This window comes from Desmodus rotundus, chromosome 6 (assembly GCF_022682495.2).
Source record: "Desmodus rotundus isolate HL8 chromosome 6, HLdesRot8A.1, whole genome shotgun sequence".
NCBI classification, from domain to species: Eukaryota; Metazoa; Chordata; class Mammalia; order Chiroptera; family Phyllostomidae; genus Desmodus; species Desmodus rotundus.
This window is the reverse complement of record NC_071392.1, coordinates 26,935,924-26,961,366: the sequence shown is the minus strand read 5'-3', so window position 1 is coordinate 26,961,366 and position 25,443 is coordinate 26,935,924. Positions and strand designations below refer to the sequence as shown.

Genomic DNA, 25,443 nt, shown 5'->3' with positions numbered 1-25,443 from the left:
TCAATAACCAAAGTCTCTCATGTCTTTAAAATACTTTTATTCATCCCGCTTACTTGTTGGATAGTCTGGCTGGGTATAAAATTCTAGATTGAAAATCCTTTTTCTTCAGAATTTTGAAGGCATTTCTACATTTTTTTTCCTGGCTTTCATTGTTGTATGAAAGTACAAAACCATTTACCGTATTTTTCATACTATAAGATTCACTTTTCCCCCAAAATTTGGGAGGAAAATGGGGGTGTGTCTTATAGTCCGAATGTAGCTTACCCGGGTCATGGGGACAGGGCGCGATGGTGGAGCGGGTGTTTTTTGGGGGGGGGTTTCCCCCCTATTTTCCTCCTCTAAAACCTATGTGCATCTTATAGTCTGAAAAATATAGTAATTCCTGATCTCTTGTATATAGCCTTTTGCTCCTTTCTCTGAAAGCTTATAGAATGGTTTCCTAAGGTACTTTGTTTCAGGGCTGCCCTCACATTGCCAGAGCGAGCCTACTTTACCAATGTACAGAATGGTTTCTGAAGTTTTGTGATAATGTATTTTTATGGGTCTTTTTATTCACTGTGCTGGATATCATTGGATCTTTTCAATCTAGAAACTTTCATGAAATATTTGATCTTTAGATGTCCTTATCCCTCTTTTATCTGTACCTCTAAGCTGATCTGCAGTATCTATTATTTTCCATTATCTTGTCTCTTTGCTCACTTTTAGGGCAATTTCCTTAACATTATCCTATAGCTGCTTTACTGAGGTTTTTATTTTCTTAAGTTTTAATTTGTAGGGATTCTTTATATTCTTCGCATTTTTTTTAAGCTTGTAACTTGTTCTTATGAATAAAATGGCATGGTATTTTTTTTGTCTCAGGATTTTAATGATAGTATTTTGTTTCTTGTTTTCTTCTTCTTTTTCGTAGTTTTTGTCTCATTGCATAGTCTCTTCTAAGTTCTTTTAAATTTGACTAGCTTGGCCTTTTTTCTTTCATACTAGAGGCTTTCCTTAAAATATCTGGTGATCCTTAACTATTAATACATTGAAGAACTAAAATACGAATTGAAGTCCCCTTGCATGTTCTTGGGTTTATCACTAGTAGTCTTCACTATAAGATGATCCGTCTGGAATGATTTCATTGCTGAACCTTTTGAGGATTCCATAGTGCAAATCTAAACCAAGTGGATTTTAACTTCCCCTCTCTGGAAGTCACTGTGGCAGATTATGCTAATCAGTCCTTAGGCCTGCCTGTACATCCTTCCTGTTCGCAGGCTCCTGTTGTGTTTTCACTCCCAGTATCTGTTTCCTAAGGTCCTTTGTTGTGGGGCTGCCTTCACATTGCCAGAGCCTACTTTGCCAATGTACAGGCTGTGGAAGTGTCTGGGAAGTTTGTTTCCTGAGGGCAGCCCTTAACCAATGGTTGATTGTGTTGGTACAACTCTGAAGTATAGCCTACATTACCTCCAGAATTATACTACAGTGAGCTAAAATTATCTTCCATGGGAAGATACGGTATCTTCCATAAGATACCATGGACTTTTCCTGGTACCCTTGCTTGGCTTCCTTCCCTTCTCTGTCTTCCCTATAAGTTTTTTCAGGGAATAATTTCTAATAAGTCACTTTAACACAAATGCCTCATCTCAGAGTTTGCTTCCACAGAACCCACCTTAAGATGACTACTAATGATTGGGCTACATTCTCTTTGATAATGTATTATTTTGAAGGATTGAACTGAGGTTTACTACGCTATCAATTTTGAGGGCTCATTTTGTCAGATATTGGTATCAAGTTTTTATATAAAAGAAGAATTGGTTAAGGTCTACTACTTTATTTTCTAGAATGATTTATGTAGCTAAAAATTAAGTTCTTTGGAAGATTGAAATATCCTGGAAAAGCCTGGATATTTTTGAAGTCTGACTTTTTGACAGCATTCTTTATTTCCCCTGTGGTTATTTGCCCATTTAGGTGTATATCTTGAGTCAGCTTTGGTAATTTGCTTTTTTAGAAAAATGTGTGTTTCATTTGTGCTTTCATCCTTAACAGCTATTTGTCATACAATGTATTCTCTTGTTTTTTCCTATTATCTGTAAATGTTGATAAAATTTGAATCCTGATTTGAATAAACCCAACTGTAAAAAAAGACATTTGTTAGTTAATTGATGCAATTTGATTGTAGAAGACGGGGAAATATTATTAGACTGTGGTTTGGATAAGGTTAAAGAATTATTGTTAATTTTATTAGACATTTCATAATGGCATTGTGGCTTGTAAGAACATTTCATATTTTCAGAGAAGTATATTAAAGTATGTAGAGATGAAATGACTTAATGTCTGGGATAAGCATTAAAATTCTAATTAATTGACAGAATAATATATTAAGTAAATATAGCACATATTATGATTCAATCCGTGTGATGGATATATGAGGGTTCATTATTATACTTTCATATGCGTTTGAAGATTTTTATAATTAAAAAAAAACAACTGTTACCCCTGTGATCTAATCAAAGTACTTCTTAGCATATTCTCTCCAGCCCCCACTTATTTTTCATTTACGTCTTTGCTGCCTAAGTGTATTATAGTTAAATATTTAGTTAAATTTATATATAGTTAAATTTTTAGTTAAATATATTTTATTCTCTGTAGCTTTTCTTTCCAGGATAATAACATTTCTGCTTTGTTTCATAATTACCACACACAGTTACTCCACAGTTTTATATTGGAAAGGATTACAGCCTTTCATGTTGTATGCTAATCCTTTCATTGAATGATTCTTTATTTGTGAATTTTGTGGGGGGGGTTTTAAACGTGAATTTAACTCTCAGATGAATTATATCTTTAAGTAGGTGGTGGTACATAGAGTATGTATGTACTGAGTCGTTTCGTATTAGAAAATGTCTTTCTGTTCTGTTGATTTTTTAATGACACCTTCCTGATAATTTAAGTCCATTGGCCTGCTTGGGTTTTTTGCAGGGTTTTTTAGTTTTATTTTTTTGTTTTGGTTTTTTTTTGGCTTTTGAAAATTGCCTAATATTTTTTCTTTTGTAGTTCTGCCTAATATTTTGTGTTTGACTTGCTTTTTTACCTTGGATAATTAGAGCTTTTATGTTTTTTTTTTTTAATTGTGAAGTTCATTATCTCTCTCAGTACTGATCCATCTATAAAAACCCAGGTTTTTCTGGGTTATATATGAGACTTTTAAATATTCAGATCTCACTTCTGGTCAAGATAACAGCATATGTAAATGTGGTACTCAACTCCTGCCACAACCATATCAAAATTACTAAGCTACAGAACAACCATCATTCAGAACCACCTGAAATCTGGCTGAATGGAAGTCATACAACTAGGAATGTAAAGAAGAAGCCACAATGAGACTGGTGGTAGGGGTGGAGACACAGAAAGACTGGTTCCACACCTATATATGGCAGATAAATAGGGGGAGGGATATCTTAGCTGTGGAATTCCCCAAAGAGGAGTAAGGGGTCCCATCCCCACATAAGGCCCCCCCAACCCAGGATTTCAGTGCCAGGAAGAAAAGCCCCATAACTGTTGGTTGTAAAAACCAGCAGGATTTGAGGCTAAGGAACATGGAAGCTGCTGGACTCTTGTGCAATTTCTCTTAAAGGGCTGGCACATGGACTTACTCTTTCTCCCTCTGAGCTTCAGCGCTGGGACAGCTACTTGAAAGGCACCAGAGTTACACAGGGAGGAACTGAATTGTTTGGCATCAGGGCAAGAACTGAGGGGGCAGCTTTCCCCCAGACAAGAGTGTTAGCACAAGCCATTGTTCCTTTGATGAGCCCTCCCCCAACAGCTTGCAGGAGGGTGCCATATCTGAGATTCCATCAGTTTGGCTCACTCTGTTTGCCCCTCCCTAGTGATTCCCTGAGGCCCTGCCCCACCCAACTTTGGGGCCCACCCAAGCTATTTTCAGTGGCTTTTCCATATGAATGGCTTACATGGTTCATACTTCAGATTTTCCTAAATTCTCTCAAACAAGCAGCATCTGGTTTGCTTGTTTGAGCCTCATACCTCTTGCTGAGTGGCCCCAGGCCCAGCACTAGCAACAGGTGGCCTTGGTTCACAGCTTTGCTTTACTTGGGTACCTCTAAGCTCAGCACAAGTAGCAGCCATCTGCAGATGTTTTGTAGCTTATACTGGGTGGCCTTGGGCAGAATACAGGCTTACCTTGGCCTGTACCTCCTGGGAAGCCCCAGAGCCTATGTATCCAGCGGACAGCTTCAGACTACATTGAAGCACCGCCACCCAACCACCTCCACAAGAGACACCCTCAAGGGGCAGATTCAGCAGGCACCAGAGCCTGCTCAAGTAAGTAAGTCCTGGTATGTGGGTTGGGCCTCTGCACAGCTGATCCTCCATGGTGGTGAGCAGTTGGTGGTCAGTGGTCACAGCCAGTCCTTGTAGGTGATTGGCCTAGGTAAATCCCTTCCACTGATGTGCCAAGAGCAGTCAAGGCTCAACTACAAGGGGAAGGGAGTACAGTCCACATGGGGGACATACCTGGAGTGCCCATCTTGGGTGGTAGGGGTGGCTGTGCCACTGGACCCTCACAGGACACCTACTGCATTAGTCTACCAAGTCTGAGAAATGTAGCAGCTCTACCCAATACATAGAAACAACCACAAGGAGGCTGCCAAAATGAGGAGACAAAAAAAACATGGTCCAAGTGAAAATACAGAACAGAACTTGAGTTAAAGAACTAAACAATGGGAAGACAAGCAGTCTTCTAGATGCGAGTTCAAAACAGTGGTTATAAGGATGCTTAATGAACTGAGAACATCAATAGCATAAAAAAGAACCAGTCAGAAATGAAGGATACACTAATTGAAGAATAATTTACCGGGAATCATCAGTAGAATGGAAGAAGCCAAGACTAAAATAAGCGATTTGGAATATAAGGAAGCAAAAAACAAACAAAAAAAACCCCAAAACAAAACACACCTAATCAAAGCAGCAAAAAGAAAACAGAATCCAAAAATATAAAGACAGTGTAAGAAGTGCCTGGGACAACTTTAAGTGTACCAACATTCTCATCATGGGGGTACCAGAAAAAGAAGAGAGGAAGAAATTGAAAGCCTATTTGAAAAAATGACAGAAAACTGCCCTAACCTAGTGATGTGTAAGTCCAGCAAGCACAGAGAGTCCCAAACAAGATGAACCCAAAGAGGTCCACACCAAGATACATCATAATTAAAATGCCAAAGATGAAAGACAGAGAATCTTAAAAGCAGCAAGAGAAAGGCAGTTAGCTATGTACAAGGGAGCTTCTGTAGACTGTCAGCTGATTTCTCAAAAGAAACTCCTCAGGCCAGAAAGGATTGGCAAGAAATATTCAAAGTGATGAAAAGCAGGGACCTACAACGAAAATTACTCTACCCAGTAAAGCTATCATTTAGAATTTAAGGAAAGATAAAGGGCTTCCCAGACAAGAAAAAGCTAAAGGAGTTCACCACCACCAAACCAGTATTATTTGGTATGTTAAAGGATCTTCTTTAAGAAGGAGAAGATCAAAAATATGAACAATAAAATGGCAATAAACAATATCAACAATTGAGTCTAAAAAAATAAATGAACAAGCAGAACAGAAACAATCATAGATACAGAGAATGTTTTAGTCACTATATGATGTCTTAAACACAGGTAGACCGATTCTTCCCATTTTATTATTCTTTTTTAAAATTGTTATAGCTATTCTAGTTTATTTGCCTTAATGTGTAATTTTAGAATAATCTTGTCTCTATAAGAAATCTTGAAGGGATTCTTACAGAAATTGCATTAAACCCGTGCATCCAATTGGGGAGAATTGACATCTTTACTATGTTGAGTCTTCTAATGCATGAACATGCTCTGTCTCCCCATTTATTTAGTTGGATCTTGTTTTGATTTTTTTATTATTTAGTTTTTAATCATACAAGTTTAGTTCATGCCTTCAATTGTTTTATGTTTTCCATAATCTTTATCTTCAAAGGGATCGTTTAAAGGAGGACTTCTCGAGAAGTAAATGTCAGAAATGTGTAGCCAACATTCAGAGTTTGTTTAGATTTGCGTCATTTCCCTTTTTTTAAGAAATATGTTCAAGTAAATCTAACTTATATGTTAAGTCTTTAAAATAGCATAACTGGTACAATCCAAATTCTGTAAAACTATATAGCAAAATGGTGAAGAGTCTTGAATTCTTGATTTAGGCCACTAATGTGAGCCTGAGAAGGTTACTAACCTCTCTAAATTCATCTGTGAAATGGGATTCATAGTCTTTAGTTTATGGTACGGGACTCAAATGTTAGCTATAATTATCTCTCCTTCTGTCTCTTTCTCTGTTGTTTATAAAGATGATATTCATATCTGTAATGGTATTCACCACGAGTTGGTTCTGGTTGATGGGGTTTACGGTAATTTCTTCATGCAGTGCTTTATTGTGTGCTCTTTTTTTAAAAACAGTGAATAACACAAAGCTTTTCCTTAATAAAGTAAAAATATAAATTTTAGTTGTCCCAGCACTTGTTTTTGCATCTGAAATCTCAATTGTTGAGCCTGGAAATCTGTATTTTTAAGATGCTCCTCAAGTGATCCTGAATCGTGTTTTCTCATACTCATATTTACCCATGTCCCACCCTAGCAATAATTATTCATTTCATTAACTTTCCATAATGTGCTGTTTTAGCAGCAAACAAAGGGAAAAACTTGTAGATAAAAGTTAAATACTATTAGATATACTCTCATAGGAGAGGAATTAACTTTCCATTGTAGCTAAGTGATCAGACTTTCTACTTTTGGTATGTATAGTGCTCGATAATTTATAATGTACTGCTGTTTTTTTTGTCTTACAGAAATACACTTTCGGGAAATGGCCTCTAAATCTTGGCTGAATTTTTTAATCTTCCTCTGTGGATCAGCAATTGGATTTGTTTTATGTTCTCAGCTATTTAGTATTTTGTTGGGAGAACAGGCTGACACTCAGCCTAAGATTCTTCATAATGATCCTCATGCTGGGCATTCCGATGATAATGGACAGAATCATCTAGAAGGACAGATGAACTTCAATGCAGATGCTAGCCAACATAAAGGTATAGTTTAAAGAAGTAAACATAAATAGTATTTTTCAGTCTGTGTAAGTATTGGAAAAATTGGGAAAAGTTACATGAATTTAATTATATCACACTATATTTTATTTTATGATCTTAATTCCAGATATTAAATGACATTCTTGGTTTGCCTCAGAAAAGGAAATTGCTAAAACTTAGATGTATTTAGGTAGTAAAATATTAATTTTGCATTTATTTTTCAGTAGGAACAGATCAGAAACCGTAATTTGGGGAAAGGCAAAACTTTTCAGACTAGATTTGTTTCTGAAAATTTTTGTTTAGTCTAATTTTGTTATCATGATTTATATCTGTATCTTTGGATTTTGCTTTCATCTTATTTTGGTCTTAGTTTTTGCTTATCATGTTTTCTTAGAGAAATGCAAGAGTTATATATCAATTTCAGTTCATATATTTATTAATAGTTAATATCACTAATCTTTTTTCCTTTTGAGAAGAATAAAGAACTAAGGAAGCAGAAAGCTAGGTATGTGTTACGACTTCATTTTTTCCTGGCCTCATATCTCTACCTAGATTTTCTCAGTTGAGTCCTCTGTGTGCCCATTAAATGTAGGTTTTCTCCCAAGTTTCTGTCCTTTGGCTCTTACTTGCCTGTGTGATGTCATCAGCCCCTGTAGTTTTAATTTCCATCTCTTCTTTACTGTCGTTATCTTCAGCCCCATTCTTGATACTATAAGGCATTAACACAGTTCAAAGATCTCTGCAAATGTTGTGATTTATGTCAACAGAAAAGGATACAAGCAGCTTGAAAATAATTAGAGCTCTAGGATGCAGAGGGTCCCTATTGAGTTGTTTCTCTTACCTTTCTGGCTGTAAATTACTTAATTCCTCCCTCTCAAGCAGAAGTTCTAGGGCAAATCTTGGTTGAGTTTTGTGAACTAGCAAGCACGTGCACACTTTTACAAATTATATTATGTTGTGTAAATGTTTATATAACTGATTTAGCTCCAAGCAGGTGCTCTGTGTTCTTGTTGTAAAGCAGTTTGATCACTGTGCACTTGCTCTGTAGCATTGCTTCAGCTCTTGAAATGATCAATTGGATTGCTCTACTACTAGTAGGCTGTGCTGGGTTGGCCTTCACTGCAGGAACATATACAAAATGAAGGGGATGCTAAAAGTTGTCTCTTTTCCTCAAACTTAACATGTGCAAATGAGCTCCTTTTCTTTTCCTACCTACTCCTAAAACTACTCTACTTCCTTTCTTATTTTATATAGCTCATTACTACCTGCCTATGATAGAAACTGAAATCATGGTAGATGCTTTTCTTTGCTTACCAGTCAGTCTCATTTGTGACTTAAATCTAACACTTCACCTTCTATACCATTTTTCAGATTTCTTCTCTCAATCCGTAGTGCATTTCCCCTAGTTCAGATCTTTAGTATAGCCCATGTACCTGCACTCAGCCAAACTTCACCATGCCTTTTGTCCTTTGTTTTGGTGAACGTTACTCATTTAATGACTTGTTTCCTGCATCATCTCTTATTTTTGCTGATAAGGCTTTATCTCCCCTTCTTCTCTTTTCTAGCCATATTCCCACAGTTTTCTTTTCCCATAGCACATCAAACCCTTTGTATTTACCTCCTAAATTGTAGCATCTTTTTATCTTCTTGGTATGTAGCAAGTATAGGTTTGCACATGTGTGTTATTCATCTTTTTATCTCCTGTGCTAGCACATGCTGATTACAGAGTAATTAATGAGTGAGGATTTGATATATCTAGCTAGGTGATTGGACTCCCAAGTATAAGACTTGTGATGCTCTCTGACTGGAAATAGGGTGATTTTGTCTGTTTTTAGATCATGATTCTTGATACTCAGAGGGATATGAGTGTATTTTCATGTCCTGCTCCAACCTTGCCTTCTAGACTCTCACAGTTAACTAGAAGTTTATGTTTTTTTGTTAATTTTTCATAGGACTAAGCTTTTGTAACTCACTTGTTGACCTTAACTTGAAGGATATGCTTTCTGAGGATTCTACCTAGAGCATTGCCACATGTAGTATAGATTTTTCAGACTTCAGTAAGTGTTGAAATCACAATTAAATAGTTAGAAACTTTATGGTAATTTGACAGTAATTTTGTCTAAATCTAAATATAAAAACTTATTCGGGTTTGTATTTTATATTTCTTTTTAAAATTTTATTTATCAGTATTTCACTTTTAGCATGTTTAATAAAAGTATAAGTCTCTACCTATTGGAAATAAAAATTGATCCTCACCAAATACTGATCTAGAATCTTATAGTTGGACTCTTCCTCTGTACCAATGTTACTCAAAATGTGGCCCTGGCATGACAGCCTGTGAATTGTTTGTTACCTGTCTGCACCCAGATAAGGAGCTTGCACAGGATGTAAATCATTTAAACTCACTGTTTAAGGACTTTTTTTGAGGGAGGAGGGGAAAGCGAGACTTCCTCAATGAAAAAATTAATATGCTGCTTTATATTCCGGCGTAAGCTCCTCACACATTTCTTTGCAAACCCATACTTTGGAAAACACTACTCTAGATAATGTTGGAAATACTACCTCTACCTATCCATCTATTCTTTTTCTCACTGGTGGATTTGAATTTGTAATGAGATGTGTTACTAAGAGAAGTAATCTCAACTGTGCATTAATGCCCCTTCATCAAACTGGGGTAGTTGGGAAAGCCTTTTTAAAGCCACGTCAGAGGCTACTTCTAGAAATTCATTCCAGGGGACTCTAGTGAGCTTCAGAATGAACTGCCACTTGAGCAGCATGTCTTTCCTGCCTTTCAGAGTTTATTCAGAGCAATGAAAAATTCCTCTCAATTTTCTATTAAGAACCAACTGGAGCTTTCTTTGTAGAATGAAGTGAAAAGCAGACTCACTTAAGGCAGTGAAACGCACACAAATAACCAGGAGAACTTGTTAAAATTCAGATTCTGATTCAGTGGGTCTGGGGTGGGACCTGAGATGCAACATTTCTAACAAACTCCCAGGTGTTGCTGATGCTATTTGGACAATGAATCAAAGGAATAGTAAGAATTTAATTCATAGTGACAACTCTTGTTAGCTCCAGTGATCTCCTGGATAAGATTGACAAGAAACCAGTAAATCAGAATGTCAGTTCATATTAGGTTGAGTTTTGCTTTCTTTCAAATTAAATCACTAATGGTAGCTAGGTAAATAGAAGCAGGGGTGGGGGGTGGTTCTTCGAAATTGTTTAAGAAAATGTCTTCTTTAGCATAATTTGTTTGAATTTTACATATATGTAATATAACTTAAAATTTTTTTGTTTAATAGATGAGAACACAGACATTGCTGAAAACCTCTATCAGAAGGTTAAAATTCTTTGCTGGGTTATGACAGGACCCCAAAATCTAGAGAAAAAGGCTAAACATGTCAAAGCTACATGGGCCCAGCGCTGTAATAAAGTGTTGTTTATGAGTTCAGAAGAAAATAAAGACTTCCCTGCTGTGGGATTGAAAACCAGAGAAGGCAGAGACCAGCTATACTGGAAAACAATTAAAGCTTTTCAGTACGTTCATGATCACTATCTAGAAGATGCTGATTGGTTTATGAAAGCAGATGATGATACATATGTTATACTAGACAATTTAAGATGGCTTCTCTCAAAACACAACCCTGAAGAACCCATTTACTTCGGGAGAAGGTTTAAGCCCTATGTAAAGCAGGGCTACATGAGTGGAGGAGCAGGATATGTACTGAGCAAAGAAGCCTTGAAGAGATTTGTCGATGCATTTAAAACAGAGAAATGTACACACAGTTCCTCCATCGAAGATTTAGCACTGGGGAGATGCATGGAAATTATAAATGTAGAAGCGGGAGATTCCAGAGATACCACTGGAAAAGAAACTTTTCATCCCTTTGTACCAGAACACCACTTAATCAAGGGTTATCTACCTAGAACATTTTGGTACTGGAATTACAACTATTATCCTCCTGTAGAGGTAAGTTTAGAAATTTTATTATAATATAAATACTCAACTGATTTTTGCTTACTTAAAAAAAATTAGCTAGTATGTGTATGTTTCTTTAGTACCACTATCTCCTTTAGTCTTTTTACATAGAATGACAGTCTAACAAAGTAAACAAGCATAAGAGTGTTAGCAATAGTCAGTCATTCAACAAATATTGGTACTTACTATATTCCAGGCACTAAGACTGTAGCAGGAAATATGGCCAATCTTCACTTCTCATGAACCTTACATTCTAGATGAGGAGACATACCATAAACAGAAAGACTGTGTCAAGTTATAGTATGATTCTAGGTTGTGGTAACTGCCCTGAAAAAAAACCAGGTGTGGGGATATAGCGTGACTCAGAGGGGAGTGGGATACTCTAGTTTGAATGATCAAGGAACAACAAACACAGCAAAAGACTTTGAGGTTCAGAAAGACCTAGGTTCAAATCCTGCTCTCCCACTTAATAGGTAAATGACCTTGGATGGGCAGAATTTGGTTAACTTCCTAGCATCAGTTTCCTCATCTGCAAAATGGACATGATTTACCTGTCTCATTCAGTTGTAGTTACGGTATAGTACAGTGCCTGTCACACACTAAGCATCTCATAAGCCTGAGCTCTTATTTGACAACTTAACTTACATTCCTGAAAACTTTATCTAAAGTGCATTATTTTATTAAATTTATCAGGTGTACAAATATTTGAGAAGAGTATAATATCTTATACCCACAAACTAGCTTTACCAAATATTAATCTTACACTATATTTGCTTCAGATTTTTAAAAATAAAGACGTGTAGATATAGTTGAGACCTGTGTATCCTCCCCAATCCAGTTTTCCTACCTCCTCCTTCAGATAACCACTGTCATGAATTTAATATTTATCATTGCCATGCCTGTTTTTATATTTTCTACATGTTTATGTATCCATAAATAAAGATTTATTTAAAGATTTATTAAAATCTTATTTAAAGATTTTTAAATAAGTGGAATTATACCATATGTATCCTTGTACATTTGCCCTTTTCACACAACAGTAAAACTTACCAATCTATGTATCTGCTTTTTTATTAATTTAAACTACTGTGTAATAACCTGATTCAGAGATTTTCAACCGGTGTGCTGCAAGATTTTTTAAAACATGCAATACCTGATTGTTTTAGTGAGGGGCACTGACCCCTTTTCCCTTAAATTGTCAAATAAAAGAATGACAACAGCCAACATAATAGCCATCCAGTGTGCATGAATCAAAATTATATCTATTTTTTGTCAGATTGGCAAAACAGTATTTTCTGGTGTGCTGCAGAATTTAGTAATTAGTTTATGTGTGCATGACATGAAAAAGGTTGAGAAGTACTGGTATGATACATGAACGTACTATAATTTATCCATTCGCCTGGTGATAAAAGGTCATTACCAGTTATTTGCTATTATGAGCATTGTAGCAGTAAATGAAGGAGACCAGGAATCATGAAACCCAGCTTTTAATCTCAGTTCTGTTGTTATTGGGCTGGCCAAAAGTTTGTTTACTTTTTTCCATAAGGTGGCTCTAGTAGTGCTTAGTTGTCTTTAACTTCATTCAAAGCAATTTTGTTAGATTTTATTGTGACAGCTATTATATCAGCATGCATTTAAAAAAATTATCAAAATTGGTGAATTTTTGTGTAGCCACTTTAATATTGAAGATGGAAGAAAATACACAACATTTTTGGCATATTCTATATTATTTCAAGAAAGGTAAAAACAGCTGAAACGCAAAAAAAGATGCGTGCAGTGTATGGAGAGGGTGCTGTGACTGATCAAACATGTTAAAAGTGGTTTGCGAAGGTTCCTGCTGGAGATTTCTCGCTAGACTAAATGCTCCACGGTCAGTAGACCAGTTGAAGTTGGTAGTGATCAAATTGAAACATTGAGAACAGTCAACATTATACCACATGGGAGATAGCTGACATACTCACAATAACCAAATCAGTAAAGTTGGTGGTGAAAATAAAAAATGTCTTTTATTTTATGGAAAAAACCATAGGGGCTTTCTAGCCAACCCAATAATTAATAATGCCTTCAGGCAAGTTACTGGGACTTTCTGCCTTCTTTCCCTTTAGCCCTGAGATACAAGTAAGTACTTTGTGCTATCCATTCCCTTCTTCACAAGTCAACAGTTTCAAATCATCACCTAGTAGTTCTCAATCAGGGTTTTTTTTGTTTGTTTTCTGCCCCTAGAGGACCTTTTTCACCCAGAGGACATTTAGCAAATCTGGAGGCATTTTGGTTGTTAACCAGGAGGTTACAGCTGGCATCTAGTGGGTAGAAACCCACAAGATTGTAAACCCACTGAATGCTAAACATTCCACAACACACAGCACAGCCCCCAACAACAAAGAATTATAATATCTGGCCCAAAATGTCAGTGTCACTGATGTTAAGAGACCCTGACCTAGAACATCTAACTCAAGCTTTAGATAATCAGCTTTAAAGGAAACTGACAAACCATTACTACTTCTATCACCCACCAGAGTAGTGTGTTCTTGGTACTTACACAGACATGATACCTAAACCTTATAGTAATTCTGCATTTAATAGGTGACAAAACTGAGGCTCAGGAAATTAAAGTGACTTACCTCTCCTGATAAATAGTTTAAGCATTATTGCAAACCACCTTGATTCTAAAAGCTCTTATTTTCATCCTGAGCTCTCCTGTATGATTAATGGGATATCTACCCCAAAAAGGTGGGGATAGGAGGATATGTTAGAATAAGTATGTTGTTGGGATAAAATTCCACTTTCATAAATAAACCTTTTAAAGTTCAGTTGTATGTAATGAGTCTGTTTGAAACCTTATACTAGCATTTTATTTCTATTGTAGATGCAAAATTTTCTAGATTAAAACAGATGCATTCCCAAGCCTGTGTTTTGATAGTCTATTTTTGTTTTGTTTTAATGAGGTGCTACTTTGGGTGCTTTTTTGATATAGACTTTTCTTAGTGTATTCTGACCATTCCAAGGTTACCTGGCCCCTTGCCTTCTTAATTTTGCATCCCTTTGCATACAAAAATTATACCCAAACTCAAAAGTATTATAAATGATGTAATAAATGCACCTAAAGGCATAAAACTTCCAAAATTATCTGATATTGGGTACACGTACAGTAAGAGCAAAGGGGTATCATAATTGTCATTGTTTTGTAACCAGTAAAAATCCTTCTTTTCCTTTATGAGAACTGCCCACAATTCCCACCAACAAGTAGATGAGAATTCCCACCAACCTAGCAGTATGCTTCATACGAACTAAATAAATATTTCTGTAGTGCATCTTTTATTTAAATTGTAGTTGTTTTTAAAATGTATGGCAAAAGTTATGTTTTTCCTATAAAAATTTATTCAGTTGTATTAAAGGCTATAAAATAGACTTGGGAGTACCAAAACTGACTCAACTTTATAATGTTGCTGCTTCTCTCTGATCAAACTTGTTATTACTCATCCATCATTTAATAAATTTTCTTCTCCCTGAGTTACTGTTTTTAAAGCCATCCTAAATTTCATACATATATTCTCTGTGGTAATCACTAAAAATGAAAGTGTAGAAAATTTTTTGGAGTCAGGGAGTGAGATATTCTAGTTCAGGGGTCCCCAACCTCTGGCCTGTCGACCTACATGGGGCCACACAGCAGAAGGTGAGCTTGAATACAATGCATTTGAATCATCCTGAAACCATCCTCCCTACCCCAGTCCATGGAAATACTGTATTCCACGAAACTGGTCCCTGGTGCCAAAAAGGTTGGGGACCGCTGTTCTAGTTGTCAGAGTTACGTTCTTAAGTTGGTGGTTCAGAACTTTTCGTACTTGTCATACTGCCTGCTCACTTCCCTGTAAGTGCGTCTGTTCCCTGGGAAAAGACTTTTTCATCAGAGAATTTGCAGTCATGATACAGAGGATTTAAAATAGATGTGCATGTATTTATATATATAAATATATATGCTTCTGCATGTGAAATTGCTTTTTTTATAGGTCAGCAATAATCAAGTATGACTCATTCTATTCTTCAGTTTTATTTAGACTAATTCATCTGAAATTTACTGGCATATGGTTAGGTAGAGAGTTCCTGAATTTTTAAAATTGTTAACTAATTATTCCAATACCATTTTTTAATGAGTCTTACTTTCATTGCTGACTTAAAACCCCTCTTTATCATATACTCTTGCATACTTACAGTAGGATTGGTGTCTGGAGTTCAGTTCTGTTCCATTGCTCTATTTGGTTTTGGCTCAGTGCCATATAGTGTTTAACCTTGTAGCTTTACAACACATTTAAGTTATTAATCTAAGAGTGTGTATTTCTCTTTTAAATTGTTCTGGCAGCTCTTATGTCATTTCCTTGTGTATAAATTTACAAATTTAGGGACAGTGGACATCTTTGCTCAGGATTTTTTAAGTTTCCTTTTAGGTCCCCTAGTGAAGTTTTACAGTTTTCTTCAGAACTTTATTTCTTCTTAAGTATTTCCCTAGATATTTAATATTTTTGTTACTGTTCCACTTAGGCTGCTTCTTAAAACTTCTTAATTGGTATATATCAAAGCTTTTGGTTTCCTAAAGCATCTGTGAAATCTGGCTGTGGTCTCAGCTTCCTAATTTCAGGTGATTTTTCACTTGACTCTCGAGTTTTTGAGGTAACCATAATGATACAAAGGACTATTTTATTTTTAATAACTATAGCTGTTTTATTATCTTTTATTGCTTATAACGCTTAATAATAACAGTATTCTGGCCATCCCTTGGAAAATAATAATGCAATAGGGTGTAACAATACAGTAAACCCTATAAAAATATTATTACAATTTCAGAGTCAAAATTGCTTCCACAGAGGACCAGCAATTTAAAATTAACTGCTATTATTCAGGTTTTTTTAGTTTACTATGCATTGGCCAGTATAGTAGCCACTAAGCACATTAACTGTTGAGCACTTGAAATGTGGCAAGTCCTCACTGAGATGTGCTTTAAGTGTAAAATTCACACGTGATCTCATGGTTTTAGCACAACTAACAAGAATGATATCATTAATAAATTTTAAAGTATTACATACTGCAAAAATAACAATATGGATTTATTTGGTTAAATAAAATGCCTTCAAATTAATTTTACTTATTTCTACATTTTAAATGTGGCTACTAGAAAATCTTAAACCACATTATGTGATTTATTATTAGGTGATTTATTTATTTATTTTTTAAAAGATTTTATTTATTTATTTTTAGAGACAGGGGAAGGAAGGAGAGAGAAAGGGAGAGAAACATCAATGTATGGTTGCCTATTGTGAACCCCCAATGGGGACCTGGCCTCCTGGGAATCGAACTGGCAACCCTTTGGTTTGCAGCCCACGCTCAATCCACTGAGCTACACCAGCCAGGGCTAAACTACATTATGTGATTTATGTATACCTATTGGACAGAGCTGATTTAGATAATCACAAGTTGACTTACATGTTTACTTTTCATATATTTGTTTCTATTCTATTCCCTAAAAGCATAAAAAGTAGACACCAGATAATTTTTCAGTGCCTACATAGTTGTCCAAGATCTCACAAACACTGTTTGTTTCAAAGGAAAAGTTGAGAATCAGGCCAGAGAAAATATAATAAACAATTTCTTGATAATTTTTACTGCATTGTAAGCTACATACTTCCAAATATGAATTATTAAATGTTCAATTTAATAGGTCAATATCAGTCTTCTCTGGGTACTTGTCAAACTGTCTCCCTGGGTCCTTACAAAGACATTATATAGAATCTGAATTTTGTTGGAGTCACCTGGATGAAACAGTCTCCAGATATCAATTTTGATCCCCAAAACAACCCTGTGACTGTTTAATTCTGTGACCAGTTTTTTTGTTTTCTTTATTTTCATGCTTTTTCATTCCTATTTGTTGTATTTTTTTGTCTTGTTTTAAACTTGTTCTCATGCCAACTGTATTAGGAATGTATGAGAATTCCATAAGTGAACAAAGGTTTAACCCTTACTGAGGGCCACCTGAATGTTACTGTTCTAGCAATAATAGCTCACATATTGAGCATTTATGATATATGAAGCTTAGTCCCAGGCATTTTACACACCTTATCTCCTTTAACCATCTTTTGCAGATGGGGAAATTGAAGCTTATAGAGATTCAATAATTTGCCCAATGCCATACACTAGTAGGCAAAATCTGAATTCAAACCTAGGTTTGACTCAGAACTTTCTCTCTCAAATGCTACAGTATTTTTCGGACTATAAGACACCCCCCAATTTGGGAGGAAATGGGGGTGCGTCTTATAATCCGAATGTAGCTTACATTCACATTGGTGAAATCTTATGTCATTTATGTTATTAAATATTTTACCACATTTTTTGCTTCAAATTTTTTTTCCTATTTTCCTTCTCTAAAACCTAGGTGGGTCTTATGGCCTGAAAAATACAGTTGTACTGTTTGGGTTAGTGTGCAGATAAAGTACTAGGTTGCAGACACATTATGGGCAAGACTTTCTAGTCATTGAATGCTCCAAAGGTATTTTTCTGAGGCTAAGCCCAGCAAAAATGTACAGTGAGAAAATTATGAAGAGAAAGCAAAATTTGAAGAAATAGAGCTTTATCCTTTGTATAGTTGTTCCTTTCACTTAAAAAAAAAAAGTCTTGATGTTTTCCTGCTAAAACACTGTAGAGTATAAGAGAATATTATTTCAGTTAGAAATACTTATCAATTTCATGTCCAGTTTTAAATTATTAGGAACTCTATAAATTCCTTTCTTCCACATGTCTAATAAACTAGGTGCCTCTTTAAACCTTGCCAGTTTTAATTACTGGATTCTGTTAAAATTAGTGTTTCCCTTATCACTATGTACATATTGTATTTTAACGATGTGCTACTTACTAATAATACCTGTTTCCACTACTTTTTTAGGGGCCTGGTTGCTGTTCTGATCTTGCAGTTTCTTTTCACTATGTTGATCCTACAACTATGTATGAATTAGAATACCTCGTTTATCATCTACGTCCTTATGGATATTTATACAGATATCAACCTGCCTTACCTGAGAGTATATTAAAGGAAATAAGTCGAGCATACAAAAATGAAGATACAAAAGTAAAATTGGGAAACCTTGAAAGAAAACATGAATGAACAGAGGTAAAATGTCTAGCATTGCACTGAAGAACTTCTGCATTTCTTATATAGAACACTGGACTCCCAGTGAAGAATTCTAAGTGAACATTCCTTTAATGAAATCTTTCATACGAATTGACTGTCAGCTGAAGCTTTAATGAGCTGTGAGGTCTGTTAAAATGTGTTTTGATACAGTAATATATACATGAAAAACTTGTGATTTTATAATGTTGGCCTGGCAGAGGGACTAGAAGAGAGATTTTATTGCCTATTCTGACCACGTGTATTATATTCACTGGGAAGTTAAAACAGTAAAATTTGTTAAAACGTCACTGCACCGTATTAGTAACACACACATGATGTTAAACAGATCCGCCTTAAAATTTTAGAAGGAAGTGTTGTTGTTTTTGGTGGTGTTTGTAAACTCAAGACATGAGTTTATATTTGCAATGTAGTATAAATGAACCAAACTCCCTGCCGCCTGTCCCCCCACACACACCAGTGTGCAGTTTTGGCTAATCAAAACTTTGCTGTGACTTTAAAATTGGCAGTATTTCTTTCAGAAATAGGTAGAATAAGAATGCACTTGTCTTAACGTGCATTAATAAAACCACATTTTGAAATGATCATGGTCCTTGACTGTAATATATACATATTTGGTTCTAATTAATAGTTAATCTTATACAGGCATACCTCATTTTATTGTACTTTGTTTTATTGCACCTCATAGATGTACTTTTTAAACCGAATTGAAGGCAAAAAGATTAGGACTCGCTTTATTGGGGTGGTCTGGAACAGAACCCACGATATCTCTTAGGTATGCCTATACTGAGTCCCTGCTGTCTCTTCTAAGTATGTTTAACAATTCTTGGATACCATTTTCAGCTAGCATTTGGTAAACATGGATTTTTAAGTATTTTGTTCCCATATTTACCCATTGTTAATTATGAGTAACTGATAGTTACTGTAACGCTTTGGGGGGAATGCTTTTCTTATGTCAGTGCCACTCTCAGGAATTGATTATTTAAAACTCTTTCCAACTACATAATTATAGTTCCTTTTATTCTTACCCTTTTGTGAGAAACTTGTTTGTGCCTTTCATAATTTGTTTAAAGAATTTTGAATTCATTTTTAGGATCTGAGGTGGTTATTAGTTACACTGGCAAAATAATTTAAATGTAGGATTTTACCCAGAGTTAATTAAAAACATTAGAAAATGCAAAGTTCTTAAGCAAGCTGAAATATGTCACATGTTAAAAGACCAAATACTTAATTCGTGAATAGCATCTGAATTTTGATGCTGGCTTACATACACAGGTAGATTTACAGTTGTTCATATGGAAAGTAATACAGTAAGAAATAATAACAATGAATGATGTTTTGCATACTTACAACTGTAAACCTACTTTTGCAACACCCTCTATTTTGGGATGATTGTTTTGCTGATGCGTACATAATTTCAATTGAGTAGAATACCCATTCAAGACTGCCATCAAAAACACATTCATGAATGTTTTCTTCTATTTTTAGTGACCATCTAAAGAGTTTCTGGAAGGAAAAAAATTTCTCATTTTTGTTATCTTTAGCAGTATCATCTGAGTGTATCATAAAAATGTTTTACAGACTTTCTGTAATATTATGTTACATGTTACAAATGATTTACATTTCTCTTATGTTTATCATTATGCTAATTTTACACGGCTGTCACACCATTGACCCTGCTGCTTAACTAAATAGTTTATTGTGCCAAACATGTCAAAACCATGACCTCTTTGATGGTATATTTGCGAGGATGTTCATATTAGTGGACAGTTATGGATACTCTGCCCATGTAGTGGAAACTTACACCAATTTTTACCTATTAAATTGTTTTTCATAGTGTTCATGGTGGTTTCATCTGCCAGAATTTCAAGGCATTCTTTCTATTCTTTGAACAGCTCTTCACCTTGGTGTGCATATGAATTTATTTTAGTCCATATTTGCTGTTGTACTTTTCTGTGCTACAAGTATAAATGGTTTATCATAAACATCAAAAAGCATTAGAATTTACTCACAGGAAATTGGCATGTGAAAAATCCTGGGATCAGGAGTCAGACTGCCTGGGTTTAAATTCTTGCTTCATCACTTACTAGTTTTGTAACTTTGAGCAATTTACTTAATCTCTCTGTGCCTCAATTTCCTCATCTGTAAATTAGCAACAGTAATATTACCTACCTCACAAGAATCTTATGAGGATTAAACAAGTGAATATATTTATGGCTCTTAGAACACTGTCTGGCCCAGAGGATGGAACAATAAGTTTAAGGTTTTATGGTTAACTTGCAGTGTATATATTTGTTTCAAACGAATGAAAAATCTACTTTAATCAAATCAGATGTTGAAGGAAATATTTTGTACATTTCTTCTAAGTAATAGCTAGTTTTTATCTGATGCATACTATATGCCAAGTACTGTGCTTAGTTACTCCCTGTACATTAGTGTTAAATCCTAACAAATTGGGTGTTACTTCCATAATATAGATGAGAAAACAGAGGTTCAGAATTAAAGTAACTTTTCCATTGTCACAAAGCTAATAATGAGATTTCTACTCAAAGCCTGTGTGTTCTTTGTACCATGTGTCAGCCCAGAGGTTAGTCATTTAGCATTATTTCCTTTTTTACTTACATGTGACATCTTTTACTCATTGGCCAGTAATAGTTAAATTAACCAGATTGCCACAATGCTTCTCAAATTGTGGTTTTTATAGTCTTGCTGGGGAGCTTGTTAAAACTCAGATTTCAAGCCAAGCCCAGAAATTCTGAATCTCGCATGGGGCCCAACACTGTTCATTCTTACTAGCTACCCTTGGGCTGTGGTTCTCAAAGTGTGGTGTAAACTGCAGTTTCCGGGTCATTTGGGAACTGACTGGAGATCCTATCTCTCCTGGGCCCCATCTCAGACCTACTGAATCAGAAACTAGGACTGGAGGCTAGCAGTTCTGTTTAAACAAGCCCTGCAGGTGAGGCTCATTCATGCTAGTTTGAGAACCTTTTGACACTAAGATCTCAGTGATTCTGATGCAGATGATCCTTCAAACTTGCTAAGAATCACTGGGTAAGTAAGGTTTCTTTCAAAGAGTTAGATAGAGCATGTTTTAAATAGTGTAGTCCAAGATTACACTGTATTAAATGTAAAAGACTTTAAAGATGATTTAAAGGGTCAATGGATCATTTATTTTGACAAAATTCTTTTGCTTTTTTAGAGTGGCTAATACCAGGGCCTACACAGTAAAATCTGTAATTCTTTGAGTTTAGTGATTTCATATTGTGGCAGGAAAGGTTCATTAAGTAAGTACATACTGATTCATTTAAAGCATATGTAAATGAATGTCATTAAAAATGTCCACAGTTAAAAATTTTTAAGTAGAGATAGAAAAATATTTTGTAATATGCAGAATGTTTTTTTTACTAATTCATACTATCAAAACCGCATCATACTGTCATACTGTATCATTTTCAAAAATCAGTTGACTGTCCTATGTGACCTAATTTGAAAAATTCAAGTATTTGATGGAGCACATAAAATTAGATTTCATGATGATACTGACTTACCTTTTAAATTAAGATCTCTGTTATTTGGATAAGTGATTTTAATGTGGTCTCAAAACATATGGCCTTTACTATCTTATGTTCTCCATACCAGTATACTTGTATTTTCAATTGGAAAGTTCATAGATGATATAAAAGATTGTTGTGCCGGAGTTAAATTATTTATTTTCAAAGACCTTAAATTTCAGAGGAGTTTTGTTCCTGTACAATTTGAAAATAAATCACTGACCAGTTTTTAATACTTTTTTGAAGTATGTTAATAGGATTTGGGCATTAAATTTGTTGATTATTTTCATAATTGTTTTTTTGAGTATGAATTTTTTACTTCCTTGAGCCTATAAAACTATATCTGATTGAGGCTTGAAAAATCCCTAACTTGATTAATTAGGTCAAGTATATCCTTTTATTCTACATTTAAATTTTCTGTTTATTTAGAGTATGTCTTTGACAGTTTCTGCTTCTTTGTATTTATTGCCCTCTTTAAATTTCCTTTTAACTAATTCCATTTTCTAACTACTCTTAGTGCTACCTTCACAAGGTTAATTTGGCTGTCGTTACTGATTAGCATTTGTATCACTGATAATTTTATATAGCTATTAACTTTGTTTCCCTGTGAGTTTAGAAGTAAAAACATCTGTCTTAAGAATAATGCCTGCTGGCTTTCGGGATACGTGCCCTACTTAAAAGTCTACAATTTTAAACTAATTCTAGATATGTAATTACTAAACGAAGTGAAGTTATTTGGATTCTACCGGCAACCCCTTACTTTTCTCAAAAACAAACAAACAAAAAAAACTCTCATCTGCCCGATTTCTTTATGTTTTTAGAGTAGGGCTGAGAGAAACATACTTAATAAATCTGGGGGACACCCTGTAGTTTAATTAATGCTAAATGTAACTATTGATTTAAAAATTACTTATTTCAGTTGAAATAGAAACTTTAATAGAGATTAGAATAAGAAATTTCACAAATTCTCTAAAGAGGAATCAACCTAAAACTAGTGTTCTATTTTTAACTCCTTTCCCTCTCTAATTTTCAGGTTATATCAGTTAAGTTTAAATAACTTTCCAGAGCCCTGCAAATTAATAAAGTATATTACAGGGAAACTAATCTTACTGCTGAGCAGTATGCTATTTTACACAGTGAATGTTTGTGTTTTAGAGTTTAAAAATTATGTAAGGTAATAGTATCATGAATGGTTTAAAAATGTCTGGTGACTTGCTTATTTTAAGTGATCACCGATAAGTCAGAAAAATGTATTTTTAAATATGTTTTTTGAAGTGCCTTTTGAACATTTTTAAACAATGGATTTAAACAATTGCATAAAATAAATCACCATGTTTAAAGCTGCTTTATCTGATTATTTTTAACTTATGTAGAAGTTACGGGAGAGACATTGTCTTATGGGTACTTTGGGGGTTATTTTACCAAAAATATTAATTTAAATTGTTCTACCAAAGTTTTTCACTTTGGATCGACTTAAGTAAGTTTACTGCAATATATATTATTTTTTAAAGCAACAAAATATTCTACCTCAGATCTTGAATAGTGTACCTTAAAAAATTATAAACACTTACTCTAGTCTAGATGTGTGTGTGGGTATGTGTGTAGAAAGAGGGAGAGAGAGAGATTGCTTTCCTATTTCTTGCTATATTTTGATCTGTCGTATATACTGAGAAAATAACTTATTCACTAATTATATATTCAAATAATTGTGCCCAACATCTACTAGAAATACAGTGGTGAGCAAGACATACAGGTTCCTGTTCTGACAGAGCCTTAATTTTACAGCTAGCCAATAAAATAAGTTAATAGATAAATGAACAAGATATTCAGAGAGTGCTGTTAGGGAAGTAAAACTGATGTGATAGAGCAAATTTCTGGGGGTGGGGGTGTCACTCAGCCCTCTGAGGAGGTAATATCTGAGCTGAGACCCAAATGACATATTTTATACACTTGAGACATAAAAGGTATTAATGTCTATGAAGTTCTTTGTTCCCACTATGTAAAAAAAGAATAGTGTTTCCACTTTTGCTCAATCATGCTTTGGGCATATGTGAAGGCTCAGTGAAATGCCATCACTAGGCCAAAAAACTTTGTGGTTTTAGGCATATTTCATCCAGAGCTCAGGTCTGTTGATATTAGATTAGTCTGGGACTTTTAAAATATGAATAAAAATTGGAATACCTCTTCCTAAGCAAATGATTACCAGCATTGATAAGGCCCTTGAGTCAGCCTATCTGCCTCAATTTTCAGTAACCTTCTACCCAGTGTATTCCGTCTTAGTCCATATGTACATATATGTGTGTATGCGTGTATACACATACACTGTTATTTGGATTAACAGCTTTAGAAAAACTAAGGAGTTTTCCATTTAGTTGTATTTAATTGTACTAATTGATAAGTCACTAGAGAAGAGATTTATTTATCTAAATACATAAAGATTTACCACCTAATTTTGGTTTTCCTAAGGTATAATCCTGGAAATGATTCAAGATTACTGCTGAATTTATCTTCTTGCTAAAGGGAAGGGATCTATCTCAAACATATTTTAACATCAGATCTAATAATGCTGACAACGTAGGTTGTCCAAATAGAAATTCCTTATGTATTTAAGACCTAATGAACATTGAACAACTAAAGTTCAGCAGTATGGACATCCTCTAGATAAGTCCATCAGTATTAGTAACACATGGAAGTAAACTTTGTTTTGCCATGAGTTTGATTTGTTACTAATAAGTGAATTTAGTATTGCTGCCTAGAACTTTACTGTAGTTTGTGAAAAGTTGACAAGGGGAGCCATTTAAAAAATAGAGCTAGGGCAGCCATTCCAGAAGAACTGCCTTGCATGTCTCACTACTCAAACCTTTGGAATGTTTGAACGTGGACTGGGCCGAACCAGCGTGGTAGTTCAAACAGCTGTTTACAAAGATAACAGGAAAGCGAACATCCTGATTATGGACTGAAAATGAGAGAGACACTTTAGAATTAGCACCTACCATGTATAGTTATAGGATAACTGAGCTTATGTGCACCTATACAGATTCCTTCCTTCTACTCATGTAATTATTTCCCTTTCTCATAAAAACAAAACGACGACAAAAAAACTTGCCTTCACCCCCATCAAAACACTATTTGTTTAGGTTTCTGCTTCCCAAGTAGGTATTCTTTTTGATCTCACTTGTTGCCTCTCACTTTGGCCTTTTATTTTTAGATCAACACATTCTCAAAATTACTGTTTTGGTGCATCATTGCTTCTGAAAGAAGCACTAGTTGTTTGTGCTAGTGTATTCTGTTACTAATATTTCTTTTTTAGAGGACTGAAAGTTTGTCCGGGGTACTTACACTCTCTTATGCTTTGCCTCTCTATAGTGCATTTGAATACAGCTGCCTACTTTGCAATAATGAAATACTTACTGTCTTCTTTTTTTTTATGAGATTCAGTTCTAGGACTATTTGGGTTTTTTACTGAATAATGGAAGATTCACAGTACTTCTGGTTTGTAGAAGTGCTTGATGATGTGCCATTTTAGAACTAATTTGAGTACCGTGTCTTAGTCTTAACAGCTAATCAAGTTCTGACTTTTGTCAGCTTCAAATCTTTTTTCATAGAACTTACCTTAAATAAACTGCATTGTCTTTCCTCCTTATACACCTATAACACTGGAATTATATACCTGGT

General features: G+C 35.0%; 1 protein-coding gene across 5 annotated transcripts in view; it reads left to right on the top strand.

The window, feature by feature from the left end:
- C1GALT1 (core 1 synthase, glycoprotein-N-acetylgalactosamine 3-beta-galactosyltransferase 1) overlaps positions 1 to 23,112 on the top strand; it is a 32,569-nt gene extending 9,457 nt beyond the window's left edge. For all 5 annotated transcript variants that reach the window (XM_024577176.4, XM_045185221.2, XM_024577175.3 and 2 more), the window contains exons 2-4: positions 6,834 to 7,070; positions 10,370 to 11,037; positions 17,975 to 23,112. In XM_024577176.4, coding sequence (XP_024432944.1) covers positions 6,834 to 7,070; positions 10,370 to 11,037; positions 17,975 to 18,193 — 1,124 coding nt within the window. In that variant the 3' untranslated portion in view covers positions 18,194 to 23,112. The remainder of the gene's footprint in view (positions 1 to 6,833; positions 7,071 to 10,369; positions 11,038 to 17,974) is intronic.
- Positions 23,113 to 25,443: the final 2,331 nt, after the last annotated feature.